Source organism: Peromyscus leucopus, chromosome 2 (genome assembly GCF_004664715.2).
Source record: "Peromyscus leucopus breed LL Stock chromosome 2, UCI_PerLeu_2.1, whole genome shotgun sequence".
Classification (NCBI taxonomy): Eukaryota; Metazoa; Chordata; class Mammalia; order Rodentia; family Cricetidae; genus Peromyscus; species Peromyscus leucopus.
Window position 1 is genome coordinate 122,195,096 of NC_051064.1, and position 27,158 is coordinate 122,222,253.

The following is a 27,158-nucleotide window of genomic DNA, read 5'->3' on the forward strand; positions in this document are numbered from 1 at the left end:
TCAGGCAACTCCTACTTTTGCCCCAACCCATTTCAAAGTTTGGAAGTGTCATTCTCAGGACAAATGTCTCCCCCAAGCCTTGAGAGTTGTGTAATGAGCTGGGTAACACTGTTGATGAACATTTCAGAAACACGACAACAGGATGGACAAAGTAGAACCTTTGAAATAAGGCAACTGAGGATAGGCTGTAGCTCTGCCCTTCAATAACAGTTAATTCACCTCTTTAAACCTCAATTCCTATTTATAAAATACCTAATTCAAAAAGCTCTTGAGAGGAATAAATGAAATCACATGGACAAAATGCACATGTCTTGAAAATAGCAAGCTCTAAGGCAATTTCTGTTGTATTTCTGTAGCTATTCTATAATACAGCTATATGCTGTGTTATCATTACTATATTATACATGTTATACTAGACAATTATTGTACTACATCACCATTATTATAGTATTATTACTATAAAATTAACCACTACAAATGGGGAAGTATATATATATCATACTACAGTAGTGCCACTGACTAAATGAAACATAAATAATACTTCTAATGATGATAGTGGAGATCGCCTGTTAATCCCATAGGCGTGAGGAGAAAGACCACATGGCCAAATTAATTAAAGCAAGCTTTTTTTTTTTAAATTCCTGCATATGGGCTGTTTCTCCCTAAGGCAGAGTTCAAGAGATCAGCATTGGACCTTGGAAAGATAAGGGTTTTCATAGTTCAGGAGTAGGAGATTTGTCAGGCAAATAGGCAGGGCTACAGAAGCAGAACATAAACATACCAAATTGGTCATAACAACCTCCTGAAATAAAGAGATGGTTGCAAGGTTGTAGCTGGAGTTTCCTCTCCGGTCCCGCCAAGCCCCAGCAGTCCGACAGCCCACTTATAAAATAAACATACAGACACTTATATTATTTAAACTGTTTGGCCTAATGGCTCAGGCTTCTTGTTAACTGTTCTTATATCTTAAATTAACCCATTTCTATAAGTCTATAGGTTGCCACGTGGCTTGTGGCTCACTGGCATCTTTACATGTTGCTTGTCATGGCAGCCGCTCGCAGTGTCTCTCTTTCAGCCTTCCACTTCCCACAATTCTCTTCACTGCTTGTCCCACCTATACTTCCTGCCTGGCTACTGGCCAATCAGCATTTTATTTATACAAAGCAATATCCGCATCACAAGGTGGTCATAACAACTTTTTGGGGAAAAAAAAATGTAGGGTTGCAAGTGGTTATAAACAACTTTCTGAATCAAAGGCATGGTTGCCATTTCCTGGAACAGACAATACAAAACCATTTGTAAAGATTACAGGTGGGGCATAGCCCAATCCTTAAGAAACAGAGATTTAGTCATAAACAGGAATGAGTCTAGTTTGTCTTTACTATAAGATGACTTTCAAGCCCAAGATGGAGGTAGGCTATTTTATCATATCCAAGAGATATTTCGAGATAGATAGGCTTAGCAGCAAAAATAATAACTCCATTCTCTTAAGTCTAAAGCTTACCAATGAGTCTAAAAGAATGGAAAATTACCCTATTGTCTCAGAATTTCTTTTCTAAACACCTATAGAATGCATTAATTAATCAACTAAATATTTATTGAATGCCTAGCTATAAGCCAAGCTGAGGATTCAGCAGTAACACAAATGGACAGACTTCCCACTTTCATGGCACTTCTATCCTAGCGATGTGAGGCAGACATAAATATTTATAATAAATCGAGTAGTAAGGTCATTTCAATGGTTGCAGACATCACTAGTTCAGTTGAAGAATATGTGCCATAGCATAAGTGAAGTCCTGGCTTCAGTCTTCACCACATACAAAGAAGATCCTATTTTAAATGTATAGTTTGAAAAAGTTTTAACATAAACATATATCCATGGTACCATTACCATAATCAAAATAGTGACTATGTCTTATCATCTCCCAAAGTTTCTTTGTGGAGCCCTCTTCACTTCTTTACTCAGAATTTTTTTTAGGAAAGTTTGTCTGTAAAGTTGTTGTTTAAATTGAGACCCGAGGGATAAAAAGGAGCCTTCTGGGGAAAGAGAGTACAGGCATGCAGGCAGAACCACTGACACTGTGCTGCTAACATGCATGAGCAAAATGAAAATGTAAGAAGCATGTAGGCTTAGGGGGAAGGTGGTATCACTAGGTGCTATAGAGGCAGGCAACAGCCTAATCATGTGGGGCTTTATAAGCCAGAGTGGCAGTTTGGGACTTTGTTCTAAATTAATTGGAGAACAACATAGGGATGTCAATGTTTTCAAATTGTTGTTTAAAAATATACTGGGTTGTATTCATAGCTACCTTGGGATACATGCACCCTGGTCATCAGTCAGACATGCCTACAGGGAGTGAAGACATTTGATTATTGTTTGAAATCACTTTCTAGAATGTAAAAGAACACTTATAGCTCAGCTATAGAAAAGATAAATAACCCAATTTTAAAATAGGCAAGATGTCCATTAACAAATGGATAAAGATACACACACACACTATGAAATTTTATTTCTCCATAATAAAAAATGAAATCATATTTGTAAAAAAAAAATGGATACAACTGGGACTTACCATGTTAAGCAAAATAAACCAGACTCAGAAAGACAAATACACATATTTTATATGTGGACTTTGTGTGTGTGTGTGTGTGTGTGTGTGTGTGTGTGTGTGTGTGTGTGTGTGTAGGTCAGAGGTTGAGGGGAGGGAATAAAGAGAAAGTGGCAATAATGTAATACATGCAATGTGAAAACAGAAGGTGTAACTATCTGCAAGGGATAAGGAAACCAGCAAGAGGGGATGTGGGAGTGCTCTAGGGGAGAGGGGTAAATAAGAACAAAGTATAATTATACACAGGTGTGGAAATGCCATACTGAATGAAACCCATTACTGTGTATGCTAACTTATAAACAGGCAAATTATTTAGGTAGTTTTTTCTCCAGAGAATTTATGCAAATGGTCAATAAGGCCTTGGAACATGCTCAGCATCATTCATCATTAGGAAAATGCTAATTAAATCACAGTGCGATGCCACTTCACACCCACTCATACAGCTGCAATCAAAACATGGATAGTGCTGAGTATTATAGAGGGTGTAGAACAATTGAACTCCCCATACATTGTTGGTAATGTGGTAAATGCTGCAAACACATTAGAAAACAGTTTGGAAGTTAAGATAGCTGGATGTAGTTACTATATGGCCCAGAATTTCCACTCATAGGTATATATAACCCCCAAAACAGAAAACACGTCCCTATAAAACAGGAGTGTTTTGACCACACTGTTTGTTACAGCTCAAAAGTTGAAACAACCTTAATACTCAACAGGAACAGAAAAATAAAATTCAGTATATCCACATAGTAAGATATTATTTGGCAACAAAAAAAGGAATGAATTGCTGATCGTGCTCTAGCACAGCTATACTGTACAGTTGTGTTAAGTGAGATGAGGATAGATTGGTTTCAGTTAGTGATGCTGAGGCAGAGGGATCTTGGAGCAAGATGAGAGGAAACAGGTTTCTTATCTCTTCTATATGATCCAAGAAACATATGTCCTGGATCAGGGTAAGAAATTGATTGCCATCCCCCTACTTACCTGCAAGGCTCTGGGAAGCAGCAAGTGCCTTGGAACTGATAGTGGAATCATTTTAGTTTACTTAAAGCTAAAACCAGACAAGCTCTTTTCTTCAGGTTTTGTGCATGAGTAGATTGATTTCATATGTTCTTGCTTTGAAAGTTCTGTTCTGTTACTGGAAAATCTAGACCAGGCAGGCAGGCCACAGAGCCAAAATAGCTGGGAGGCTGTATCCAGCCACTACTAGCCACACATCCCCTTCTGACTGCATCCATGCTGATAAGAAGTATGACTCATTGTGTGGTTTATGCTTCCAGGGGAATAGGCTATCTGCTGTCTGCTCTTATGTGTCTTTCAGAAAGCCATAGACTTTCAACGACAAATGGCCAGAAAGACCAGACTAAGAGGGCAGAGACCTTCTGCAGCATTTCCAGCATATACCCTTTCTCTTTCCCTCCAATAATGCTTCTGGCTCCTCCCTCCTGCCTCAGTAGGTCCCAAAGTGAGAGGTTTAGTGAGCTCCTGCCCTGACTAGGAAGCAAGTGACACAATGTGGAAGGAATGTGATTATGCAATCCATTTCAGAAAACAAGATGTTTCCTCTGTGTAAGCTTGTTTGTTCCCTTTCTGATAGTAGTGTCTCCTCCATTGTTCCTGCCTTCTGGTCATTAGTATGCAAATGTTTAAAAATTCAAAGTAAAATAGGAATGTTTCTTGTTGTGGTAAAAAAAAAAAAAGGAATACTTACTTAATGTTTTTACACACATATTGTTTGATTTATTTTCCCTGTAACTTTAAATTAGGCATAATTATTTTCAGATACATTTTACTTAGGAGAAAACTGAAGCTTAAAGTGACTTGGTACATGCTATGTGAGGAGAGACAACTGTCAGGCCAGTACACTGAGCTACACTGCCCTTACTTACACATCAGCCCCACACATCATCTCAGTTCTCCTCCACAGGCCTGTACATTTTTTAAAATTATTAACTAATTAATTCTTTTCCCAGCCTTTCCTCCTTTCCCTCCTTTCCTCCCAGTCTGTCCCCACAAACTCCTCTCCCCCTCCCCCATCCACTCCTCTTTCAGAAAAGTATAAGACTTCCTTGTAAATCAGCCAGCCATGGCATATCAAGTTGCAATAAGACTAGGCAGACTAGGCACCTCCTTTCCTATTGAGGCTGGATGAGGCAACTTAGCAGGAGGAAAGGGTCCCAAAAGTAGAAAACAGAGTCAGAGACAGCCCTTGTACCTGTTAGGAGTCCCACAAGACCAAGTAGAGAGCCTAGGTTAGTCCCATGCAGGGGCCATCTGGTTGGGGTTCAGTCTCTATGAGCCCCTATGAACCCAGGTTAGTTGATTCTCTGGGTTTTCTTGTGGTGTCCTTGACCCCTCTGGCTCCCATGTCCTTCCTCCTATTCCGCAGGATTTCCGGAAGTCTGCCTGCGGTTTGGTGTGGGTCTCTGCATCTGTTTCTGTCAGTTGCTGGGTGAAGCCTCTCTGATGACAATTGAGGCCTGTACTTTTCAAAGTTTCATTTGAGATCCTAGATTTGGCCTTCCAGGTCCTGACAGGAAATAGCAAAGAGACTGGTTATATTAACAGAGCTCTGAGTAGGTTCTAGGCTGTGTCTTTGAGCAAATCCCTGAATGAGGGAGGCTTAAGTAGGGCATTGAAGAGCCTTGGTCTTTAAAAGTCCCATGTATTAATAATCTTGGGAACAGGTAGCTAGTGACTCATGACTTTGCCCCCTTCTTGATTCCAGAGAGTCAGTTCACCTACTGCTCATCTCTGCTGTTCACAACCTCTTCTTCTCTCCTTTACTAAGCCAGGCCTATGCCTATTGGCTCCTAAACTCATGGCTGCAGCTACTAAGTAGCCAACTAACTCAGGGTTCTTGGTTATAAAAAGTAATAGGTTTTCTCCCCCTCCTCTTATAATAAGTTTTTCTGCTGACACAGTAAGCCAGATCAAGTCGGACTGAAAAAGTATAATAACAGGTTTATTTGAGCAAAGCAACTCTGGAGAAAGTTCTCCAGTCCCAGAGATGGAGGCTGGAGAAGCTGCACCCACAAACGAAAGCAGAGAGACTTTATAGGTTGTAGACCAGGGGTGATGACATGTCTGCCATAAGCTGGGTTTGTGCCCAAGTATGGTCAAAAGCTGAGCACTTTAGGCAGGGACTTGGGTGGCTGGCAACTTCAGGGGAGGAAGCTGCAGTAGCCATCAAGAATGCAGAACTGGGTTTTTGGGCACCTTTCCTTTGCTCAGAGACTCTGGTTTGGAGAGGGGTAGGGGAGGGAGGGAGAAAGGGAGGGAGGGAGGGGGAAGGAGGAAGGAAGGAAGGAAAGAAGGAAGGAGGGAGGGAGGGAGGGGGGGGAGGAAGGAAGGGAGGGAGGGAGGGAGGGAGGGAGGGGGCTGTCCAGGTCATTCAGAGAAGAGCTAGAGGTTCCAACCAACCAAAAAGCAAAGGCTTTTATTTGGTTTTTTAGCTTATCATTTTTAAGCAACTCAAAACTAAAACAATATGTGCTTTATTTTTAAATGCAAAAAGTAAAAGAAAGAATTCATGGCACTTAGCATACTAATCAGGCCTCAGTCATCGTAAGTCATTTGACTTTCCTTGCTTTGATTTGATGCTAGTTTCAACATAGCTTAGTTCTTAAGTACTTTTATAAGATGAAGAAAACAGATATGTTCTACATTATACTCATTTTTTATTTAAAAAAATCAATATATTGCTATTCTGGATTATACCACACAATTCTGTTAATTGTGACTGTCTGCTCAAGTCCAGTGTCCTGTGGAGGTACCACCTTTGAGCATACCTGCTGATATACATGGTTAGCCAACTTCTTCCATCTTTAATTCACCTATTCTACCTGTGACAGGTTTCACTATGCAAAGAGAAAACTTAAAAATATGACTCAGTGCTTTGGTTAGGTGCATTATTACCCTCATCTGGATGGTAAGCAGTTGATTGTTTACAGACCAGTCTGTCAGAATGTATCTTAATTTTTTTTCTTCTGTAAAGTGTCTTTTCTTTTTGTTATTCTTGTAAAACTAAATAGCAAGCAATGTGTCTTAGTTACTGTTTTATTGCTGTGAAGAGACACAATGACCAAGGCAACTCTTATAAAGGGAAGAATTTAATTGGGGACTTGCTTAGTCCATTACCATCATGGTAGGGAGCATGGCAGCAGGGAAAACAGCAGCAGGCAGACATGGTGCTAGAGAAGTAGCTAAGAGCTAGCTACATCCTGATCCCTCATCCGTGGCCTCAGAGAGACAGAGAGACCGAGACAGACTGGACCTAGCATGGGTTTTTGAAACCTCAAAGCCCATGTCCAGGGACATACTTGCTCTAACAAGGCCACACCTACTCCAAAAAGGCCATACCTCCTAATCCTTCGAATAGTGCCACTCCCTGATGAGTAAGCATTCACATATATGAGCTTATTCTTATTCAAACCACCACACAATGCTACAGTCACTTTCAGATTCTGAGACATATTGGTGAAATTATTAAGGCCACTCTATGTAGTTAAAAGGGAGATTTATTTAATGGCGTAACTTACAAATGAAGGAATAGGTAGATTGCGGGTTCTGGGAAAGACGCAGCGCAGTCCAGCCGTGTTCTCTGGAGAACTCTCCTCAGTCTACCTCTAGCGTCCAGGGTCCAAGAAGCAAGAGAGTATGGCGCATCCTGATCTTGGGGTCTTCAGGGCCCTCCCTTGGCCCTGCCTTGTAGGCGCGATAGTTACCGAAGCCTCAATGGGGGTTGGAACTTCCATTGGAATGGCTACCCACTACAGAGACACAAAGGGAGTTGCTTACAGTATAATCCCAGACTATAGATGGGAAGGATAGAGACAAGAACAGCACAGCTAAGGCCCACTTCAGGTCATATCTGAGTTGTTATTGGCTGGGTTAAGGGAACCCTGCTTTTAGAGGTCACAGTTTTGTGAATAGTTAGACCTCTTGTAACATTAGAGGACCAATGCAGCAAAGGATCTTTAACCTAGGTTGGAGGACTGGATTTTGAAAATCAGGAAAGTTCCAGATTAAGGAACAACTAAGCTAAAACCTGAGGAATGGAAAAATAGAGGCAGAGTTCTAGCTAACAGTGGAAACAGATGAGTATAGGCCCAAAATGTTGTTCCTGGTGGTGGTTTATTTTATTTTATTTTTTTATGTGTATGAGCCTTTCGCCTTCATATATGTCTATGCATACCTAGTGCCAGTAAGGACCAGAAGACAGCATCAGATATGAGAAACTAGTATTATAGGTAGTTATGAGCCTCTATGTAGATGCTGAGAAGTGAACCTGGGTCCTGTAGAAGAAGAGCCAGTGCTCTTAACTGTTGAGCCATCTCTCCAGCTCATGTGGTGGTTTTTAAGACAGGGTCTTGCTCTATAGCCCCAGTTGGACTGAAACCCACTATGTAGACCAGGGTGGCCCAGAATTTGCAACCTTTTTCTTGCTTCTTGGGGGCTAGGATTACAGATGTACACTCTACCTGGCTCCCAGGGTATAAAACAGTAAAATAAAGAAGTAAAGTTGAAGACAGAAAAATAAAACTGAGTTTCTGATCATAAAAAAGAGGAGCAGAGACGAGACTAAAAAGGAGGGCACATGAAATGCAAAGCTTCCCACTGTGGCCACTTGACAGACCTGGGTCTTTACCTTATAAGCCATGAAGACTGTTGAATTATTGAAAGTGGCAAAGTTACAGGTCAGGTTCATGTTCAGGAGAGCAATCTTGGCAGCACAGGATGGATGGTGTTCAGAACTGACAAGAGGAGTCAACCAACTAGCAAGCACTAAAGTCTAGTATTCCAGGTGACAGAGGAGAAGCAATGCAGGTAGAAAGATGACTGCAAGAGAAAGGCTGGAGCCGTACCTCTCTCTGTTAAGGATGCTGAGACGAAAGGTCTTGATGTTTATTTAAGAAACTATCCCTATACACTGTGAAATCAGTGTAGGATGTCAGTATAAGCATTAATGAAGAGCTAAAATTCTCTTTTCTGTCTCAAGGAATTTAGTTTCTTTAAACCTAAATCTGTGTTAAATGGAAATAGTTTATTAAGTGCAACTTTATATCCCTTGCATATGTCACAACATAGTTACTCAGTGATTTTGTTGAGTCAGGTAGGTTATACTACTGTATGTTCTGATTCCATCTCAGTTTATCTTCATGTGAAGTCATCTTTCAGATACTATTCACTTGACTATGGAAATGGCAGTACTGCTCATTTTTACTAACATTGTATGAGCAGATTAAAGGCTGTTTTAACTAGTATTCTTTTTCTAATTTTGGAAACTTGATGGCCAGCATTAAGAATGTCACATACCACCTCCACGTTTATAAATACTTGTGTATCTCTATACGTGGACTACCTCCTGATTCTACTCAGATTCCATTTCTAATAATCTATAAGACATGGTCTCTGCAGGAAACTTCTGATAGCTAGGATGCTCCTCTGAGTCTCTTAAGGAAGTATTCAGTAACCATGCCAAAAAGAAAAAAAAGGGGGAAAGGTATGTGAATCTTGGTTAATGAGTAAAGTAAATTCTTTTATACACTGGATGAGAACAGCTGCTTTTCTCTTTTTCTCTTTTTACCCCTTACCTTTTATATCTGGCACATGGCACATCATTGCTAATAAACACTTTCCACTGTTTCCCTGAACTAATATACTATTTCCTCCTTCAGTTCACACAAAATACACAATGTATTGTATTGGCCTTGTGATCTCATCAAACTCAGTGATGCACTTTATCATTACTTTGACCTTGACCTTTATTTACACATCTCCCCAACATGTATAGAGCATCTCCTATTAGCAGTGAGAGCTCAGTGGAAGTTGTGGAAAATGTCTACCCTAAAGGTAGATTGAAATTTGAAATGGAAAGGTGGGTTTGTAGATGCAAAGCCCCATAATAAATGGCCTACTGTGTCATAATTATAGCTAAATTAAAATGCCCAGGCATCCCAATTAAAAGGAAGTTACACATTCAGGCATGGAAGTATTCAATTTTGATCAGGAAAAAAATAATATTTTTTGATGTGAGAGTTGTGCAATGAGCCACTATTCCATAAGTAATCCTCTCTTGATTGCATGCTTATGGGCACAAATAGAAATAGAAACATGGAAAATGAGATGTAGTACTCACTATTTTATGAAGCAGACAATGTGGGTTCTCCCACTCGTTCTAGTTATATTTGCTCAGATCGCCAACATCTTTAGATATATAGAAAAAACAGAAGAGAGACATGCCTCTGTTCTAAATACCTTAAGCTACCCCTCAGTGTTGGCAGTCACCCCTTCTGCCCTTGTTGATGCCCAGATGCTTGAGAATGGTAGCAGGTTTTGGTCTATATAGTAGTATCTTTCAAATTCCTGAGAACAGAGAGGTGTGACTTAAGCCATTCACAGAGTTGATCAAAACTGCCATTTTCTTGGAAATATATAGAACTCATGAAGGTTTGATTGGCAGGCTTTTATTGTATCATGGACCAGGATCAGTGCATACTGACTTTAAGAATCCTCTGCTTTTTAAATTTTTATTTCATTAAATATTTTATAAAAGTATATAGTGCATCTTGATCCTATCCATGCCTTGCTTCCCCACTCTAACTCTTCCAAGGAACCCCAATCATATCTCCCTCCCAACTTCATGTCCTTTTATATTTATTTGTTTTTTTATTTACTTATTTAACCCACTGAGCCCAATAGTACTGCCTGTATATGCAAGAGCGACTGTGGCACAGGGAATCTAGGAGTCAACATACTCCTGGGGGAAACAAAAGACTCTTCCCTCCCTAGTAGCCATCAGCTGCTAACAGCTTCTCAGCTAGGGGTGGGGCCTTAGGATACCCTCTCTGCTCCAGGCTGGAATTTTTAAGTGGGTTGATTTTGTGCAGAGCTTGTGTAGGTAACCACAACAGCTATGAATTCCTGTGTACAGCAGCCATGTAATGTCCAAAGGTCAGCATTTCACATCACTCCTCCCCACCCTCTGGGTTTCTCTTTCTTTCCATTCCATCTTTGGAGATGTTTCCTGAGTTCCAGGAGAGAGGTGGTACAGCTGTCCATCCAGGCTGAGAATTTACAGTTGCTTGGTCTCAGCACTTAGATGTGCCCCCTTAAATAAATTAGTCTTAGGAAATCAATAATTTTTGTGTTAGTAAAATCCCCCTAGATGATTTGGGAGGAAATATTACAGTTATAAATGAGCATTTCTGGGTCTTAATAATAACTGACCAGAGGAAAAATGTAACCATATGTTTATATCAAGAACACAAGAATTCAGCAAGCTCTTAAAGCAACAACAAGAGGTTATGAGGAAAATATGATGAGACAGACGGTAAGAGTTTGATTGTGAGGATTAAAATTCATTGTCTTGAGGTTGGAGATACAGCTCCATAGAAGAGCATTTGCTTAGCATGTAAAAAGCCCTGGGATTTCTTAGCTCCACATTTTAAAAACAGTTATTCTTAGGCTAAGGAAAGCTGGACTGTGTTTATATGACCATGGCTGATCAATGGATGCTTCGTCACAGAGTTCTGTCATGGTACCTCGCGGAGTAGCCTGGATGGACTTGGCCAAACAGGTTAGCAGCCCATCTGACAAGATATAATATAGCCCTCTGCTTTCTGGATCGCTCTTTTTACTTTCAACTTTGGTCAGCTAGGTCTGTCATACCTTTGAGTTTTGGTTACTTGAGGCTTTTGAAGTTGACTTGTGACCCCATCATGTATGATTTTAGTTATCTTTCTACTTCCTCGCTTGGAAGTCTGGGGAAATATGGTGTCTTTATAGTTGCAGAGGTCCTCTCCCCAGGCCACAGGGATGAGAGTCAGCAGTATAAAAAGGAGGAGGACATGGAGTGCTGAAGCGTTGGCTAGCTGGAAGCAGGGGCAGCCAGGCTTATCAAGAAAACTAAAGTTCAGAGTACTAGAGTTTCAGCCTTGGCATAAGCCCAGCTAGTAACACAGAACAAAGTCAGGCAAGCTGAGCAAAGCTAAGAGAGAACATAGCTTCTAAACCACATTGCTTAAAGTAATGAGAGGCAGTTCTAGGCCAGACAGCTTCTCCCTCCTTCAGTTGTTGTTCCCGTTTCATACACACACACACACACACACACACACACACGCACGCACGCACGCACGCACGCACGCACGCACGCACGCACGCACGCACTCACACTATATTGTTTTATATTTTATTAATCTTTCTAATTCCATATGCTTTGTTGTTGCTGTAGAGAAAATAAAACTAAATGATAACTTCTTCTTTGGGACAGATATGACTACTAAGTATTATTTAGAATAACATAGACAGTAGTAGAATCCTAAAGTCCTTTATTATTATATATAGACATGTTTAATTCCTTATCTTCCTTCAGTTTTATCTTCCTTCCGTTTTATGTTTCATGTTTTTTTAAGTAATGATATGTTAAACATATTTAGGTATCTTTTTCTATGTCAAATATTAGAGTCTTAAGTTAGGGTCACAAAAATATAAGACTGTTAAAGAAGTAGACTATTTTTAAGAACCTTGGCTTCATGCAGACCAAATATTCTTATTTTTAAAATGTATCTTTCATGTTTAACTAAGAATCTTTCTATTAAAAGCAACCAGAAAACAGTATCTAAGTGGCATTTTGCATGCTTCCATCATGTTTTTTATATGGGAAACACAGATCCAAGGATCTAAGAGATCAGCATTATATAGCATACAGATACAATGTTCCTAACTACAATTATTGTAAACCAGAAGAAATGAAGTTGTTTGTTTGTTTTTTTTTAGCAATTCTCTACTGTTCTTAAATGTATGCTGTTATTCAGAAACAGGCTTTATCTGGAGTTGTGACTTGAAGCTCAAAAGTATTCCCTAAGGAACAGAATGCATGTAATCTATTCAAAGCCTGTGCCTAATGCTTTAGCAACTACATTCAATGTAGATTAACTTCTAAGGACATTAAAAGCAAAACACTAGCCAGGTTGGGGTTGTGCACACCTTTAATCCCAGTCCTCCAAGGCAGAGGCAGGCAGATCTCTGAGTCTGAGGTCAGCCTGGTCTAAAAAATGAGCTCCAAGACAGCCAGAGTACACAGAGAAACCCTGTCTTTAAAAAAAAAAAAAAAAAAAAAAAAAGCACTGAAAAAACAGTCAATGACATATACGGCAAAATCCTGAAAATCAAATACTAGAATATAAATTATAGCTATGGATAAGGTACAATTTTAGAAAGTTTAGGTAACAGTATTGTCCTTAGTAAGTTATGTTCCTCAGAATATAAATAAACAAGCAAGAGGCTGAAGATACAGTTCAGTTGTATAGTGTTTGCCAGTACGTGTGAAGCCTTCAGTTAAATCCCCAACACCACAAAAGAAGAAAGAAGAGAAAAGAAATAAGAGAAATGAATAGTTTTTCTGAAAAACAAAAAGAGATAAAGAAGAATGGGAAATAACTATTTCCAGGGATTTGGGAAATGAGAACATGGAGGTTTGTTTTATATAAGATGGCCATGGAAAGTTTCAGTAAAAGATATCATTTGAGCAGATTTATTGATAACTTGTATAATAAGACTGTTCCTGGGGAGATGCAACATACGGGTCTACTCACTCCAGGTAGGGAGCCCACAACAGTCTGAAGTACGGATACCACTAAAGTCCAGATTGGTGAATCAGTGAGTTTTATTGGGGTTATTTACAGGGATATGGGTGAGGGGTTACAGGAGCAGAAATGACTCAAAGATGGCTGCATTACCAAAGCTTACCCCAGAATGGGTGACAGCCCAAACCTGAAGCACAGTTCACAGGCTACAGACAGTCCAACAGATTGGGGCAGCTGGTCTGGTCTCAAGAGGCTTCTTTGGCTTGTCTGAACATCTTCTTTATGGCTTGGCTCTATTCTGGGAGGGAGGAGCCTAGTGAATCTGGTTAGTTTCAAAGACTTCCTGAAACTTTTGTGTTGTTTAGTCCCCTGCTTAAAAAACTTCTCTGTAGTTTTTTAAGTAAAAAAACTGTAGGGGGAGCATTTTGATCAATGAGGAAACTGTTATACAACAACGCTTAGGAAAAATAAATTCAGCAACTTTTATGAAACATGTTAGCATTTTTTGTTAATTTCAAACTGATTTACTTGGTATATTATTTCATTTTCAATCTGTGCATGTCTTTTCCAGTAAGGTATGTTTCATGCAGACAACAAAGAGTTTGGACCTTGATTACTTCAGCCAGCTGGCCTGAATCTTTTAATTGAAAAATTAAAACATTTAAGATTATTGTTGAGAGGTATTCCCAGACTCCTGTAATTTTGTTGATTCTAATAATGTTTGTCCTTTCCTTCCCTTTTCATCTTAGAAGTTTTCTGGTTAACTAAGTAGGCCAAGTTCTGTTTTCTTTTTCTACTTCTCATATGTTCATCTATTCCTATGATAGTCTCAATACTACTAGCTTTTTTTTTTTTTTAATGTATACAGAAGAGGGTACCAGATCTCATTATAGATGGTTGTGAGACACCATGTGGTTGCTGGGAATTGAACTCAGGACCTCTGGAAGAGCAGTCAGTGCTCTTAAACTCTGAGCTATCTCTCCAGCCCACTACTAGCTTTTAAAAATAAAAATCTTTTAACATAATTCTACCTTAACAGAAAATTTGCAGCAGAAATACAAAGAATTTCCCTACATCTTTAACCAAGATTCCTCCCAAATTAGTGTTGTATCAGCCTCTCAATATATAATGCATATTTTTTCTTGATATCTCCATTTCATTACTATATATAGTAACTTTAATTGTGTAATTCAAGCTGTATCACCAGGTTTCTTTACCACAGAGTTGTTTTTTCCCTTGTAATTATCTATGAGAAATGCTTAGAGATTATAAATGTCCTGCTCTTCCTTTTCATTACTTTTTCTTAATTTTTCAGTTAGCATACAGAATACTAGATTCAATTACAACATTTTTGATTGAATTCCTGGCCACTCCCCCAGCTACATGTCCAGGGCCTTAGGTCCTATGTAGTCCATGCACAGTGTGATCACGCAATCTATGTGCAATCATGGCATAGCTATGTAAGCCCATATGCATGTGTGCAGGGAAATTCATAAAAATCGGGTCACAGACCCCCTCCCTTCTCTCTCCCTGCACAATCTTCAATAGGCCTAAGCAAATCAGCACCACTTAATGAATTGTACAGCGCTGCATAATAACTAACAATTTTCATGTGTATATATTATTGTATTTTAAACCTAGATTTAAATCTGAATGCCACATTTGACAGAGAACATGCAATATTTGTCTTTCTACAAATACCTTGTTTTTCATCAAATTTTCACCCTATAGTTTAAGCATCTATTGGCAAATCTTGCTTGAATCAGTTATTTCTTAATTATTTCCCAATTTTTAATTTTCTCATTTTATTCATATTCATTAACTGAGATGATCCCAAGAAAGTTATTGACAACCACGCTAATTAAGTCAGTTAAAATTTTTATTTCTTTTATTAATGGCCAGACTAAAAGTGGACTCATACCTCTGAAAAGTCTCTTGGTACTCAGGCTCAGAGGTACGGCATTTTTAAAGAAAAATCTCTAATTCCAGTAGTGTTTAAAGTGGGGACTAATGACATCTTCTTTTTTCTGTAAAGCTCAATGGTATTTTCCAGATAGTAGGTAAAGCATTTGGACCATGGTCAAGGTCATAGACAGTCCCAGAAGGATTACCGAGGCGAATGTGGCTGTTAGGGGTAGAAGGCTGAGCAGTGACCATGCAGGCACTAGATAAAGTTAGGAGAGGATGGCATTGCCATGGGCAGTTCATTAACCTGAATTATGCAGTAAGAGCTTTCCCTTTCCCTATTCAGTTATTCAGTTACATCAGTGTGAACTCATGGATTCTTATTTAACTAGTTATAATTTGTTTGTTTGTCATCTGTTTAGATGTTCAGACTGTCTTCCATTTAGTGAGTGAAGGCCTCTTGCAATGTAATCACGTGTTCTTGGAGCATAGCTCCATCCTTTTTCCAGTAATCCTATTAGTTTCTGATCTAGATGTCCTGGCCACCTTGTATCTTCTACACCCACCAAATAGTTATGCAAAATTCTATCTGTCTTCTTGAGACTGTGCTCCTTTAGAGTCACACTGGTTTTTGTTTTGTTTTCCAGTGTAGATCCTGGACAGCTTTTACCACATTCTCAAAAGTTAAAATGGTCAAATCAATCAGCACATGAATTGCTGCTCTCAGGGCTTCCTTGATGAGGAAGGTGTGATGGTGAGAGCGGTTCCAGCTATTGGTTGGAGTGTGAGGTACATTGCCTCAGCAGTCAGGAGCAAAGAGATGAATGCTGGTGCTCACCGCTTCTCTCCCTTTCATTCAGAGAGCCATTTCTTTCTTCTAGGCTACATGACAGTACTAAAGACTATAATCATACCCAGTTCTACCACTTCACTTTGATAATGCTTGCTTTCCTCGCTTGTTAGAGGAAGTACTTACTGTCAGTCTTACAAGATTGTCAAGAAGGCCAAGTGGAACCCCAAGTGTATATGAATTAAGTATTGTTGATTAGGGGGTTAATTCTTTCCACCTTAGTGGCACCAAAATGTGTCAGATTATATTCATGTCCTTCATCTTTCTCTGAAATAAGATAGTCATTAAATTGGTAAATCACTTACATCTAGAAAAGTGAGAAAATATTGTGCTTAAATGACAATTTCAAGGTCACATCATAAGGGATAGAAATAGAATTAGATCCCTGGTCCCTTGATACCATCTTTTTTTCTTTCTTTTTTTCAACCAGGATAATTTAGTTAGAATGTGGCAAGGCAAATGAAGGCTTTCTAATAGGAAGAACTTCCAGATCTTCCCTCATGGATAGCTTCTTCAAATCTAGTTATTAAGAAGCTGTTAAATTCTCCTGAAGCCTCATCTCGGTGTTTAAGAACTGTCCAAAAGAATTATTTGTTTTCTTCTGCCTAGATATTTCAGTCCAGTGAAGGCAACTTTCTCCCCAGTTTCATAGTTGTATACTACACTATGCCTAGCCTTCACAGAAAAAGAGAAGCAAACTATTAGAATTGCTGAAAAGAGCTGGGACAGAGGACTGTTCTTCTCTTGTTATCTGGCTTCATTTCTATTCTATAGCCATGTACTAGATACCAACTGAGAGCCTTGTTTGTCAGATGATGGCAGAAATTCCAAAGTGATACATTACTTCCCTATCCCACTTAAGTTTATGGGCTATCACTGTCTTGGGACTCATAATAATCAGTTTAAAGTAAGGCCATTTGGCTTATTTAGTTACTCAGGCTAAGGTATAAAGTAAGTAAAATGCTATTTTAATGGGAGTTAAGTTCTTTGTATGCACATGTATTAGAAGAACTTGCTCACAGAATTGCTGTTGGTTTGTGCTGGGACGGTTTGTGGACACTTTCGTTGTTGTGTTACTTCTCCTGTTGTTAGGACCAAATGCCCGACAACAGCAGCTCAAGGAAGGGAGGTTTTCTTGCCTCACAGTCTGAAGGCACAGTAATCCATCAAGGCAAGGAAGTATGGCCACAGAGTGACTCTAGCTTTGGGCAAGAATGTGAGGCTCATTGCATCAGCAGTCAGAAAGCAGAGGGAAATGAATGCTGGTACTCCACTGGTTCTCTACTGTATACTTTTTATTTGGTCTAAGACCCCAACCCAAGAAAGAGTACCATCTACATTTGAGATAGGTCTTCGCATCTCCTTAAAACTCTCTGAAAATACCTCACAGACACATGTAGACATTTGTCTTCTAAAGAAACCTGAATCTCATCAAGTAGACATGATCAACTATCAAGTATATTCTTAAAGACTTCAAAGCAATTTTATGTGAGTTATATCTTCATGTCACTATAGTTGAAATTAGGACATTGAACTTTTTAAATATATTTTTTCAATTTATTTGTTTTATTTAATGTGTATGAATGTTTTGCCTGCATTTATGTCTGTGTACCATGTGTGCCTGATGCCCAAGGAGACCAGGCTAGGGTTTGGATTTAGACAGTTGTGAATCGCTTTGTCAGTGCCGGAACCATTTCCAGCAGGTCTTCTGGAAGAGTGTTTTTTAGCTGCTAAGCCATCTCTCCAGCCCCAAATAAAACTTTTTAAAACAGGAATATACAAGAACATATTCTATGGAAACAAACCAGGTGTCTGTGAACACATAAACAGATTGAGAAATTGTGGTGTATGCAGACAGTGAAACTCAGTCTTAAAGAAAAGACTGGGCTGAGGGGAGGGAGAAAAACATGGATAAGAATATGAATACGAATGCCATTTATAACAATATGGCCAAACCCAGAGGGCTATTCGCTAAGTAAAATAAGCCAAACATAAAAGGATAATACTACATGATTGTACTCATATGAAGTATCTAAAGTAGTCAGATGCATAGAAGCAGACTAGAATGTCAGTTGTCAAAGGGTAGATGAGAGAGAAATGCTGAGTTGTTACTCGGTGGGGATAAAGTTTCAGTGATGTGTAGTAAGTTCCAGAGACCTACTATACAACATAATGCCTATATATGCTCTATGCTTAAAATTTTGTTAGAAATGTAATTCTCATGTGTTTTCTTGTTGTGAAGTGATACCATGACTACAGCAACTCTTTTTTTGGGGGGGAGAGGGGAGTTTGGGTTTTTGGGTTTTTGAGACGGGTTTCTCTGTGTAGCTTTGCACCTTTCCTAGATCTGACTCTGTAGCCCAGGCTGGCCTTGAACTCACAGAGATCCACCTGCCTTTGCCTCCAAGTGCTGGGATTAAAGGTGTGCGCCACCACTGCCCGGCTCACAGCAAGGTGGTGGCTTACAGTTTCAGAGGTTCAGTCCATTATCATCATGATGGGGAGCATGGAGGTGTGCAGGTAGATGTGATGCTGCAGCTAAGAGTGCTACATCTTGCGGGCAACAGGAAGTTGACTAAAAGTCACACTGAGGGAAGCTTGAGCAAAAGAGACCTCAAAGCTGCCCCCACAGTGACATACTTCTCCAACAAGGCCACACCTCTTAATAGTGCCACTCCTTTGGGGGTCTATTTTCTTTTAAACCACCACATGGTGTTAAATGTTCTTATCAAACATACACACACAAGAAACTCATGAGACAGAAGAAAACTTTTGGAGGTGATGACTGTTTTTCACTTTGATTATAGTACCGTAAGTATGTCCTTGTATCTAATCTCATCAAGCAATGTACATTAAACATGTGCATATTTATATACAAAAGAAAGATGTTTTTATTTTGTTTTTATGTTTGTGCATGTTTTGCATGCATGTATGGCTGTGCATTACATATATGTCTCGTGTCCAGAGGCCAGAAGAAGGCATTGGACCCCCTGGAACTGGAGTAACCTATGGTTGTGAGCTGTCGCATAGATTCTGGGAATTAAACTTGAGTCCTCTGGAAGAGCAGCCAGTACTCTTAACCACTGAGCAATCTTTCTAGCCCCCAGAAAGCTGGGTTGTTTTCTTTCTTTCTTTCTTTCTTTCTTTCTTTCTTTCTTCTTCTTTTTTTTTTTTTTTTTTTTTTTTTTTTTTTTTTTTTTTTTTTTTTTTTGGTGTTTTGAGACAGGGTTTCTCTGTGTAGCTCTGCGCCTTTCCTGGAACTCACTTGGTAGCCCAGGCTGGCCTTGAACTCACAGAGATCCGCCTGGCTCTGCCTCCTGAGTGCTGGGATTAAAGGCATGCACCACCACCACCACCACCACCACCACCCGGCTTCTTTTATTTTTTTTAAATATTTAGTAATGAGTAAACAGTTCAAGAAAAAATGTACACATTTTGTTACCTGTGAGAATAATGATGCCCACAAAGTAGCCTCTGGGAAAGTCCACCATGAAAGAATGAATGTAAAAAGGGAAAATAATACTGATCACCATTAGAAACTATTTCAACTTTATAGACTCTCAAAAAGGATTTTTTAATTTTTTTCTTTTTGTATCTCTATGTGTGTGCATGTTTATATGTACAGGTAAGCATATACATGTGTGCACATGAGTTTGGAGAGTAGAGGACAAACTTGGGTACCATTCCTGTTCAGGCACTATTTTGGTTTTTAGAGATGAGGTCTCTCACTGACTTAGGGCTTATCTGATTAACCGAGGCTGGCTTATCAGCCAGCCCCAGTGATTCATCTGTTTACATCTCCTCAGCAGTATGTTAACAAGCATATACCACCATGCCTGGTTTTTTATGTACATTCTGGAAGTCAAACTCAGATCCTCATGCTTGGGCAGCAAGCACTTTGCTAATTAAGCAGTCTCTCCAAAATTCTCCAGACCACACTCTGAGAACTGCTATTTTCATTACTTTTTTTTTTTTTTTTTTTTTTTTTGAGAGAGAGGAGTCTCATTGTTTAGCTCAGGCTGACCTTGAACTCACCACAATCTACCTGCCTTGGCTTCCCAAGTGCTTGTATTATAGATCTGAGCCACCATTCTTAGCTTACACAGCATATAAATACCCTCTGCCTTCTCTTTTTAAAATTTGTGTATGCTGTAGATTAAACCCATTTTACTAAGTGCACATTTAGATCATTTCAACTTGTCAGTTATTAAAAATAATACGAGCATTGTTTACATATGCTGATATACAGGTGCACGCTCCCTGGAGTTTATACCTATAGTTGGAATTGCTAATTCATAGGGGAACTATATCCTCTGATTGATTCGGCAGTGCATATGATGCCCTACTCTAGTGACTCAGCACCACACTTGACATCAGATGTTACCAGAATCAGTATGTAAATCTTATCAATTGACCTAATATCCCTTTTCAAAATGTGTCTTCCTTCAGACTAAACCAAACCATATATTGCATTAACTGTATGTCGTTTTCACCTTCAGAGTCTAGAACAGTCTTGTATTTTTCTCTCTGTAACATTGACAAAGCTGATTGTGTTTTAATAACTGAACCTTCGTTTTGGTGTGCCTGACCTCAAGATAATTGATTTGAAGCTGAGATGATAAATATGTGGTATTCTCAGTCCATCACATTAGAAAATAAACTGGGTGTGTTCTGGGTGGGGTGATATTAGCTTTGATCAGTAGGTTGAGGTGCTGCCTTTTCCCCTTTCCTAGAACTGTCCTTTCACTTGGCTTCTTGGAGTTCACACTCATTTTCTTTTGGATTCACTTTTGGACCATTCTTTAATTTCTTTACTAGCTCTTCTTCTCTCTTAACTGATGCACATTAAGTGTCTTAGAAACTACCTTTTCCCCTCTTTTCTTGATTACGTATTCATACTCAACAAAATCTCATTTAGTCAAATGATTTTACATACCAATAAACACACTGATAATTCTCAAATTTTTTCTTCAGTTCTAGCATCTCCTTTGGATTCCAAACTCACACATATAATTCCTTAATTAACATTTCCATATTTTAATATCTAATAGGCAGCTCACAAGAAACAAGTTTAGAAACTCAATTCCAGATCTTTCTCCAGTGTTTTCCATCTCAATAAAAGGTGTCATTATTCTCCCAGCTGTTTCAGCTAATAACATTGTTCCATGTATAATTTCTCTTTTTCATTAGGTATGATTTTAATTAGATTGATTTTAATTGAACATTCAATATGCTTTTGTGGTTTGCTTGCTAATTTTTGACTCTCTAACATCCAGTCAAATCAACTCTTCCTTCAAATGTACTCTGAATCCAATTGCTTCTTCTCTAATAATATCAAGATTTCAATGCACCATTATACTTTGCTGTGTGTTGAGGGGGGCGGGGGAAGAGTGTTCATGCATGTGCGTGTGCACGTATTCATGTGTGTATAAGGGTACACTCATTCATGTGTGCACATGTGGAGGCCAGAGGTCAACATGAGGTGTCTTCCTCTATTGCTTTCTACCTGACCCCTTTTGAGACAGTTCTCTCACTGAACCTGGAGCTTGCCTTTTAGGCTAGACTGGGTGGCTAATGAGCCTCTGGAATCCACTGTTTCAGGTGCACACCACCAGGGCCCACTTTTACACTTTCATGTGAGTGTTAGGGATCTTAACTCTGGTCCTCATTCTTGAGCATCAAGCACTGAGCCTTCTCCTCAACCCTATTCTTTTTCTTTTATTTTGATATAGTTCATTTTAAGTGTCTGGATGCTCCCTCATAATATCCAACTCACTCAAAGGTACCTACCATCTTATCAATCAAGATTGCTTTTTTTCTATTTTCAAACTTCATAAATTGTATACTCTGGCTTTTTGTCATTTAATTTTTATTTGACTTCTTTCATGTAGCATATTTCTGTGAAATTCAGCTATGTTGTTGCATATAAAAATTGTTAGCAATAGTTCTTCTGTGCTTCTTGTGGTGTTCCTCTGTAGGAATATACTACATTCTGTTCTTCTGTTTGTCATTTGGGTTGTTTCCAGCATTTGCCTCATGAAAAATGCTGTGATAAATATCCTATCACATGTCTATTGGTGACCATATTGTTTATTTATTTCATTGGGTGATAAGGTATACAACTAAGCAGTTTTCCAGAATAGTTTGTATTCAGACCAGCAGTGTTGTATTCTAATTCCTTCACATCCTTCACCATTGTTAGGGGTGGGTTTCAGTTCTTTTAACTTTGGAATTTTGATGGGATATAGTAGTTTCAAGTACTTGTATGTCTTTGTATACTGTATTTATATTGATGTATGTGAGTGCTGGAGGTCTGAATTCAGATGTTCTCACTTATACAGCAAGTACTTTACTGACTGCACCATCCCCCAGCACTCCACATACACACCTTGTTTTTTGAGTTGAGGTCTCTCATTGGCCCACTTCACTAGATAGTGTAGGCTGGCTGGCCAGGGCCCCAGTTGTCTTCCTATCTCTGTCTCTCTCGAGCTGGGATAACAAGCACACACCACCACCACCAGCTTTTGTTTGTTTGTTTGTTCATTTGTTTTGTTTTGTTTCGTTTTGTTTTCTAGACAGTGTTTCTCTGTGTAGTTTTGGTGCCTGTCCTGGATCTCACTCGGTAGACCAGGCTGGCCTCAAACTCACAGAGATTCACTTGGCTCTGCCTCCCGAGTGCTGGGATTAAAGGCGTGCGCCACCACCGCCCGGCCCCCACCCATAGTTTTTAGATGGATTCTGGGGGTTCAGACTTAAGTCTTTGTGCTTGCATAGCAAGCAGTTTAGTGGCTATCCACCCAGCTGGATCTACTCAGTCTTGCGCTACTCTTCTCTAAGCTATTCTCCACATTCCTAACTTACATCCAGCCATGCTAACATCAAACAAACACCAATATCTTCCCACTTCAGAGTGTGTTTGCTATGCATTAGACTTACAAAATAGACTTTAAAAACTCCTCCATGGGGTCTTCATAGGCTTGTTCCTTGAAACAGTGTGTAAATATTTTCTCTTAAAATAAGCCTTCCCAAACAATGTAGTATCTTTATCCTACATGAAACATAGAATTTGTCACTACCTGATATTATCTTCTATATTTGTTCCCCTTCCATTTCTCCCACTAAGAGATAAACTGTATGAGTGGAAACTATGTCTGCTCAGTTCACTATTCTATGCCCAGGACTCAAAACAGTATATAACCTATAGCAAGTGCTCAATAACTATTTTTGTAATGAATTAGATATTCTTTATCTCTAAATAGTCTCCATTTGAGGAAAAGATGAATAAATGGCATAGAATAAGTAGTCCTGTAATACAGATGTCCACAAAATACTTTAGAAGTGCTGACTTAGTGGTGGCCTGAAGACTGAAGTCAGAGAAGACTTCAGTGAGAATGTGTTGTGGTATTGTGTTCCCCAAAATATTGTGTACCCTAATAAACTTATCTGGGGCCAGAGAACAGAACAGCCACTAGATATAAAGACCAGAAAGTGGCAGCACACGCCTTTAATCCTATCACTTGGTAGGCAGAGATCCATCCAGATCTCTGTGAGTTTAGAGCCACACTGGAAACAGCCAGGAATGGTGACTCATGCCTTTAATCCCAGGTAGTGATGGCAGGAAGCAGAAAGGTATATAAGGCATGAGGACCAGGAACTAGGCTGGCTAAGCTTTTAGGTTTTTGAGCAGCATAGTTCAGCTGAGAGGCATCCAGTCTGAGGAAATAGGATCAGCTGAGAAGTTGGCTAGGTGAGGTTCTGTCTCTCTGATCTTTCAGCATTCACCCCAATACCTGGCTCCAGGTTTGTTTTTATTAATAAGACCTTCTAACAATTTGTGCTACAAGAATGTGTTCCTATTTTAAGCTTTGAAAACTAAGTATTAATACATGTCCAACTAAGAATAATAAAGAGCTCAATATAGAGAGCAACTAGGATATAAAGGTAGGTGACACAGTATGACATCAGGCAGAACTAGAGTGCAAGGCAGAAGCAAAAGCCCAAACTTCTTGGGAATCACAATAAAGACTTCAGATTTTTACCTTAAAGTTAATAAGGAGCAAACACTTTAAGTTGAGGAGAACAATTTCCATTTTCATGTCACTCCCCTCGTTGCACTGATCATGCTAAAACCTCAGCCATGTTGACGTAGCCTTGGCTGTAGGGACTCAGTTTGAAAACAGAAGTTCTTGCCTCCCTGAGTAGCCTGGGAGAGGCACCACTTCCTCTTCTATTAGATCTTTAATCTCATCAGAAGAAGGCTTTAGACTCCTGAGATCTGTCCCAGTTTTGAGCCTCTGGTTCTAGCCACAGGCTTCACCTTGAACTTGGGTCATAATGCTTCTCTAAGATACTTAGGGAAATTTTTAATATTTTCCTGCATCTACTAGTAATAATTAAAAACCTTCAATTGTAGCCAAAATAAATTCAATTTATTTTGTAATTTTCTAAGCATCTAGGTCAAATACCAAGGAACTAGGTCCCTAGACAAACTCCTTGGACAGAAATGCAAGTTATTTTTCCTTCTGTCTGGGATGGTATGCCGGCTGGTCTTATGTCAACTTGACACAAGCTGTAGTCATCTGAGAGGAGGGAACTTCAATTGAGTAAATGCCTCCATAAGACCCAGCTGTAAGGCATTTTCTTAATTAGTGATTGATGGGGGAGAACCCAGCCCATTGTCGGTAGGGCCATCCCTGGGCTGTGGTCCTGGGTTCATTAAGAAAGGCTGAGCAAGCCACTGGGAACAAGCCAGTAAGCAGCACCCTCTATGACCTCTGCAGGGGCCTCCAGGTTCCTGCCCTGTTTGAGTTCCTGTCCTGACTTCCTTCAGTGATGGACTACACTGTGGAAGTGTGAGCCCAGTAAACCCTTTCCTCCCCAACTTGCTTTTTGGTCATGGTGTTTTATTGCAGCAATAGAAACCCTAGCTAAGACACATGGGAATACAGAAGGAAGGCTAATAGAATGATCTTTGTCTTACAGTTGTGATTCCAAAGAATCCTTCCCCTGCATCTGATGTGAACACTGAGAAGCCCAGCATCCTCAGCACCAAAACTGTCTTGGAGCATCAGCCAGGGCAGAGGGGGCGCAAACCAGGAAAGAAGCGGGGCCGAACACCCAAGATCCTTATTCCCCATCCCACCTCTACCCCATCCAAGTCAGCTGAACCTTTGAAATTCCCAAAGAAGAGGGGTCCCAAGCCTGGCAGTAAGGTAGGTAAAACGTGGACTTCCCAGAAAGAGGTACAGGACAGCAAAGAGGCAATTCATCCACACATTTCATCTCAAAAAGGAGCACATCTAGCCATCTTGTCCACCTAGTTGGTGGTTTTTAAGAGAAATCTAGATTGTCATCCCTGTTCAGCACTTATCTGGAGTTTGCTAATGTTAGAGATAGAATAGTAGGGATAGGAAACCAATTTTAGTTTTTGAGAGAGTCTATCCAATGTCTTCCATAGATAAAATATTCTGCCTCTCATTAACCTTCACAGAATAGATGCCCAACATGTAAACAGAGAGTATATTAATTCTGTAAATGTAATTCTGTACATTTCTTTTGCTGTTGCTACCTTTCTTTTAAAAACTTCATTTAATTATTTAATGTCAGACTATATTAGATGCTATTGCTTCCATATCATGATCATCACAAAACTCTGGGAGGTACTATTAGTGTTACTTTATTATGGAGTAAATTAAAACTTAGACATGTGAAATGATTTCCTGAGGCCATATAGCAAGTGATGACAAAGACGACATTGATGGGTTCCTAGATCTAGTTCCAAGGTTGCTACTACACACACATCTTCTCTACCTAAGGGTTGTATACTTTCCTCTAGTGTGGGAAAAGATCAAGTCAAGCTTCAGTGAGCATGGTTACTGAAAGTACAACCTCTTAAGTCATTCATCATTTTCATTGATAGCTTCCCTAGCAAAAGCACTGGTGTAAAAAAGCTCCTGTAGGGCCTTTATTAGCATCTCACCTCCACTCACGTCCTAGTGATCAAGGATTTCTCAGAGCCTCCCTCCTGGATTTGATTACTTGAATCACCCTGTGGAAATGATGTCCTGTTCTCCCTGGACCTCCACTGCAGTCTCATATTTCCCCAGAGTTGGTCATTCGGTCGATTTGCTATGCTTGTTAGTAGCTCTAGCTAACATTAGTCCTTATAGAATATAAACTCCTCAAGGTCAAGCACCTAATCTTTCTCTTCTCTTTTCCTCCTGCAGTGCCTTGTATCTCAGTCTCTTGGGAGATGTTCTGTATATGCAAGATGGATGGGTGGGTGGGAAGATGGACGGGTGGGTGAGTGGATGGGTGGGTGAGTGGATGAGTGGGTGAGTGGATGGGCGAATGGAAGATTTTTAGTCCTGACGTTACCACTCTTATTTTTTCTTTTTTATTGGATTTGAATTCCCAATGTCACTGCTTAATCTTTCTGTATAACATTCAGTGCTATTTCTGATCCATTGCTCCTAATACCAAACCCTGATCCTGACTCTTATCTACTACACTGTTACTACTACTACTACTACTACTACTACTACTACTACTACTACTACTACTACTACTAACTACGACTTTATTACACCATCACTTTATTCACTCTTCTCTTTCTCATGTTGTAGAGGAGAGGCTGAATGAAGGCCCTAAGGATGCCAAGGCCAGAGAACCATGGTTTTGATTATGTGGGCATGTCTTGAGGGTAGTCAAAAGAGGGAATGTGTGTATCTGAGAAACTCCAAAAACCAAAACTGAGAGCTAGTAAATGGGAATTCAAACAGGTCTTTGTTTCTCAGGGCCTAGGTGTCTCTGCCAGGAGTCTATTTCAGGAAGAGGAAGGCAGAAATATTGAAGATGATTTTTTTTTTTCAGAAAATGATTTAATTGTATTTTATCTGTTACCTGTCACTAAACCCTTCTGAGTTTGTTTTAGCATACATTTTGGTAGTTAACAAAGTACAAGCCACTTAAATATATTTACTCTAGAATTTCTCTTCAAAATAAAACAGAGTAGTAGGAAGAAAAGACATTGAAATCATAGAATCAGAATGCTAAATATTAAAATTATTATAATCTTCAGTCTTTTTTAATCATAATTTTTTATTGGTTCTTTAGGAATTTTACATCATGCACCCCAATCCCACTTATTTTCCAGTCCCTATGTATTCGCCCTTCACCCTTGTAATGTCCCCCAAAGGGAAACCT

General features: G+C 39.5%; 1 protein-coding gene across 3 annotated transcripts in view; it reads left to right on the forward strand.

The window, feature by feature from the left end:
* Scmh1 (Scm polycomb group protein homolog 1) overlaps positions 1–27,158 on the forward strand; it is a 126,850-nt gene that overhangs the window by 64,917 nt on the left and 34,775 nt on the right. For all 3 annotated transcript variants that reach the window (XM_037202903.1, XM_037202901.1, XM_037202902.1), the window contains one exon: positions 24,936–25,165. In XM_037202903.1, the coding sequence (XP_037058798.1) occupies positions 24,936–25,165 (230 nt within the window). The remainder of the gene's footprint in view (positions 1–24,935; positions 25,166–27,158) is intronic.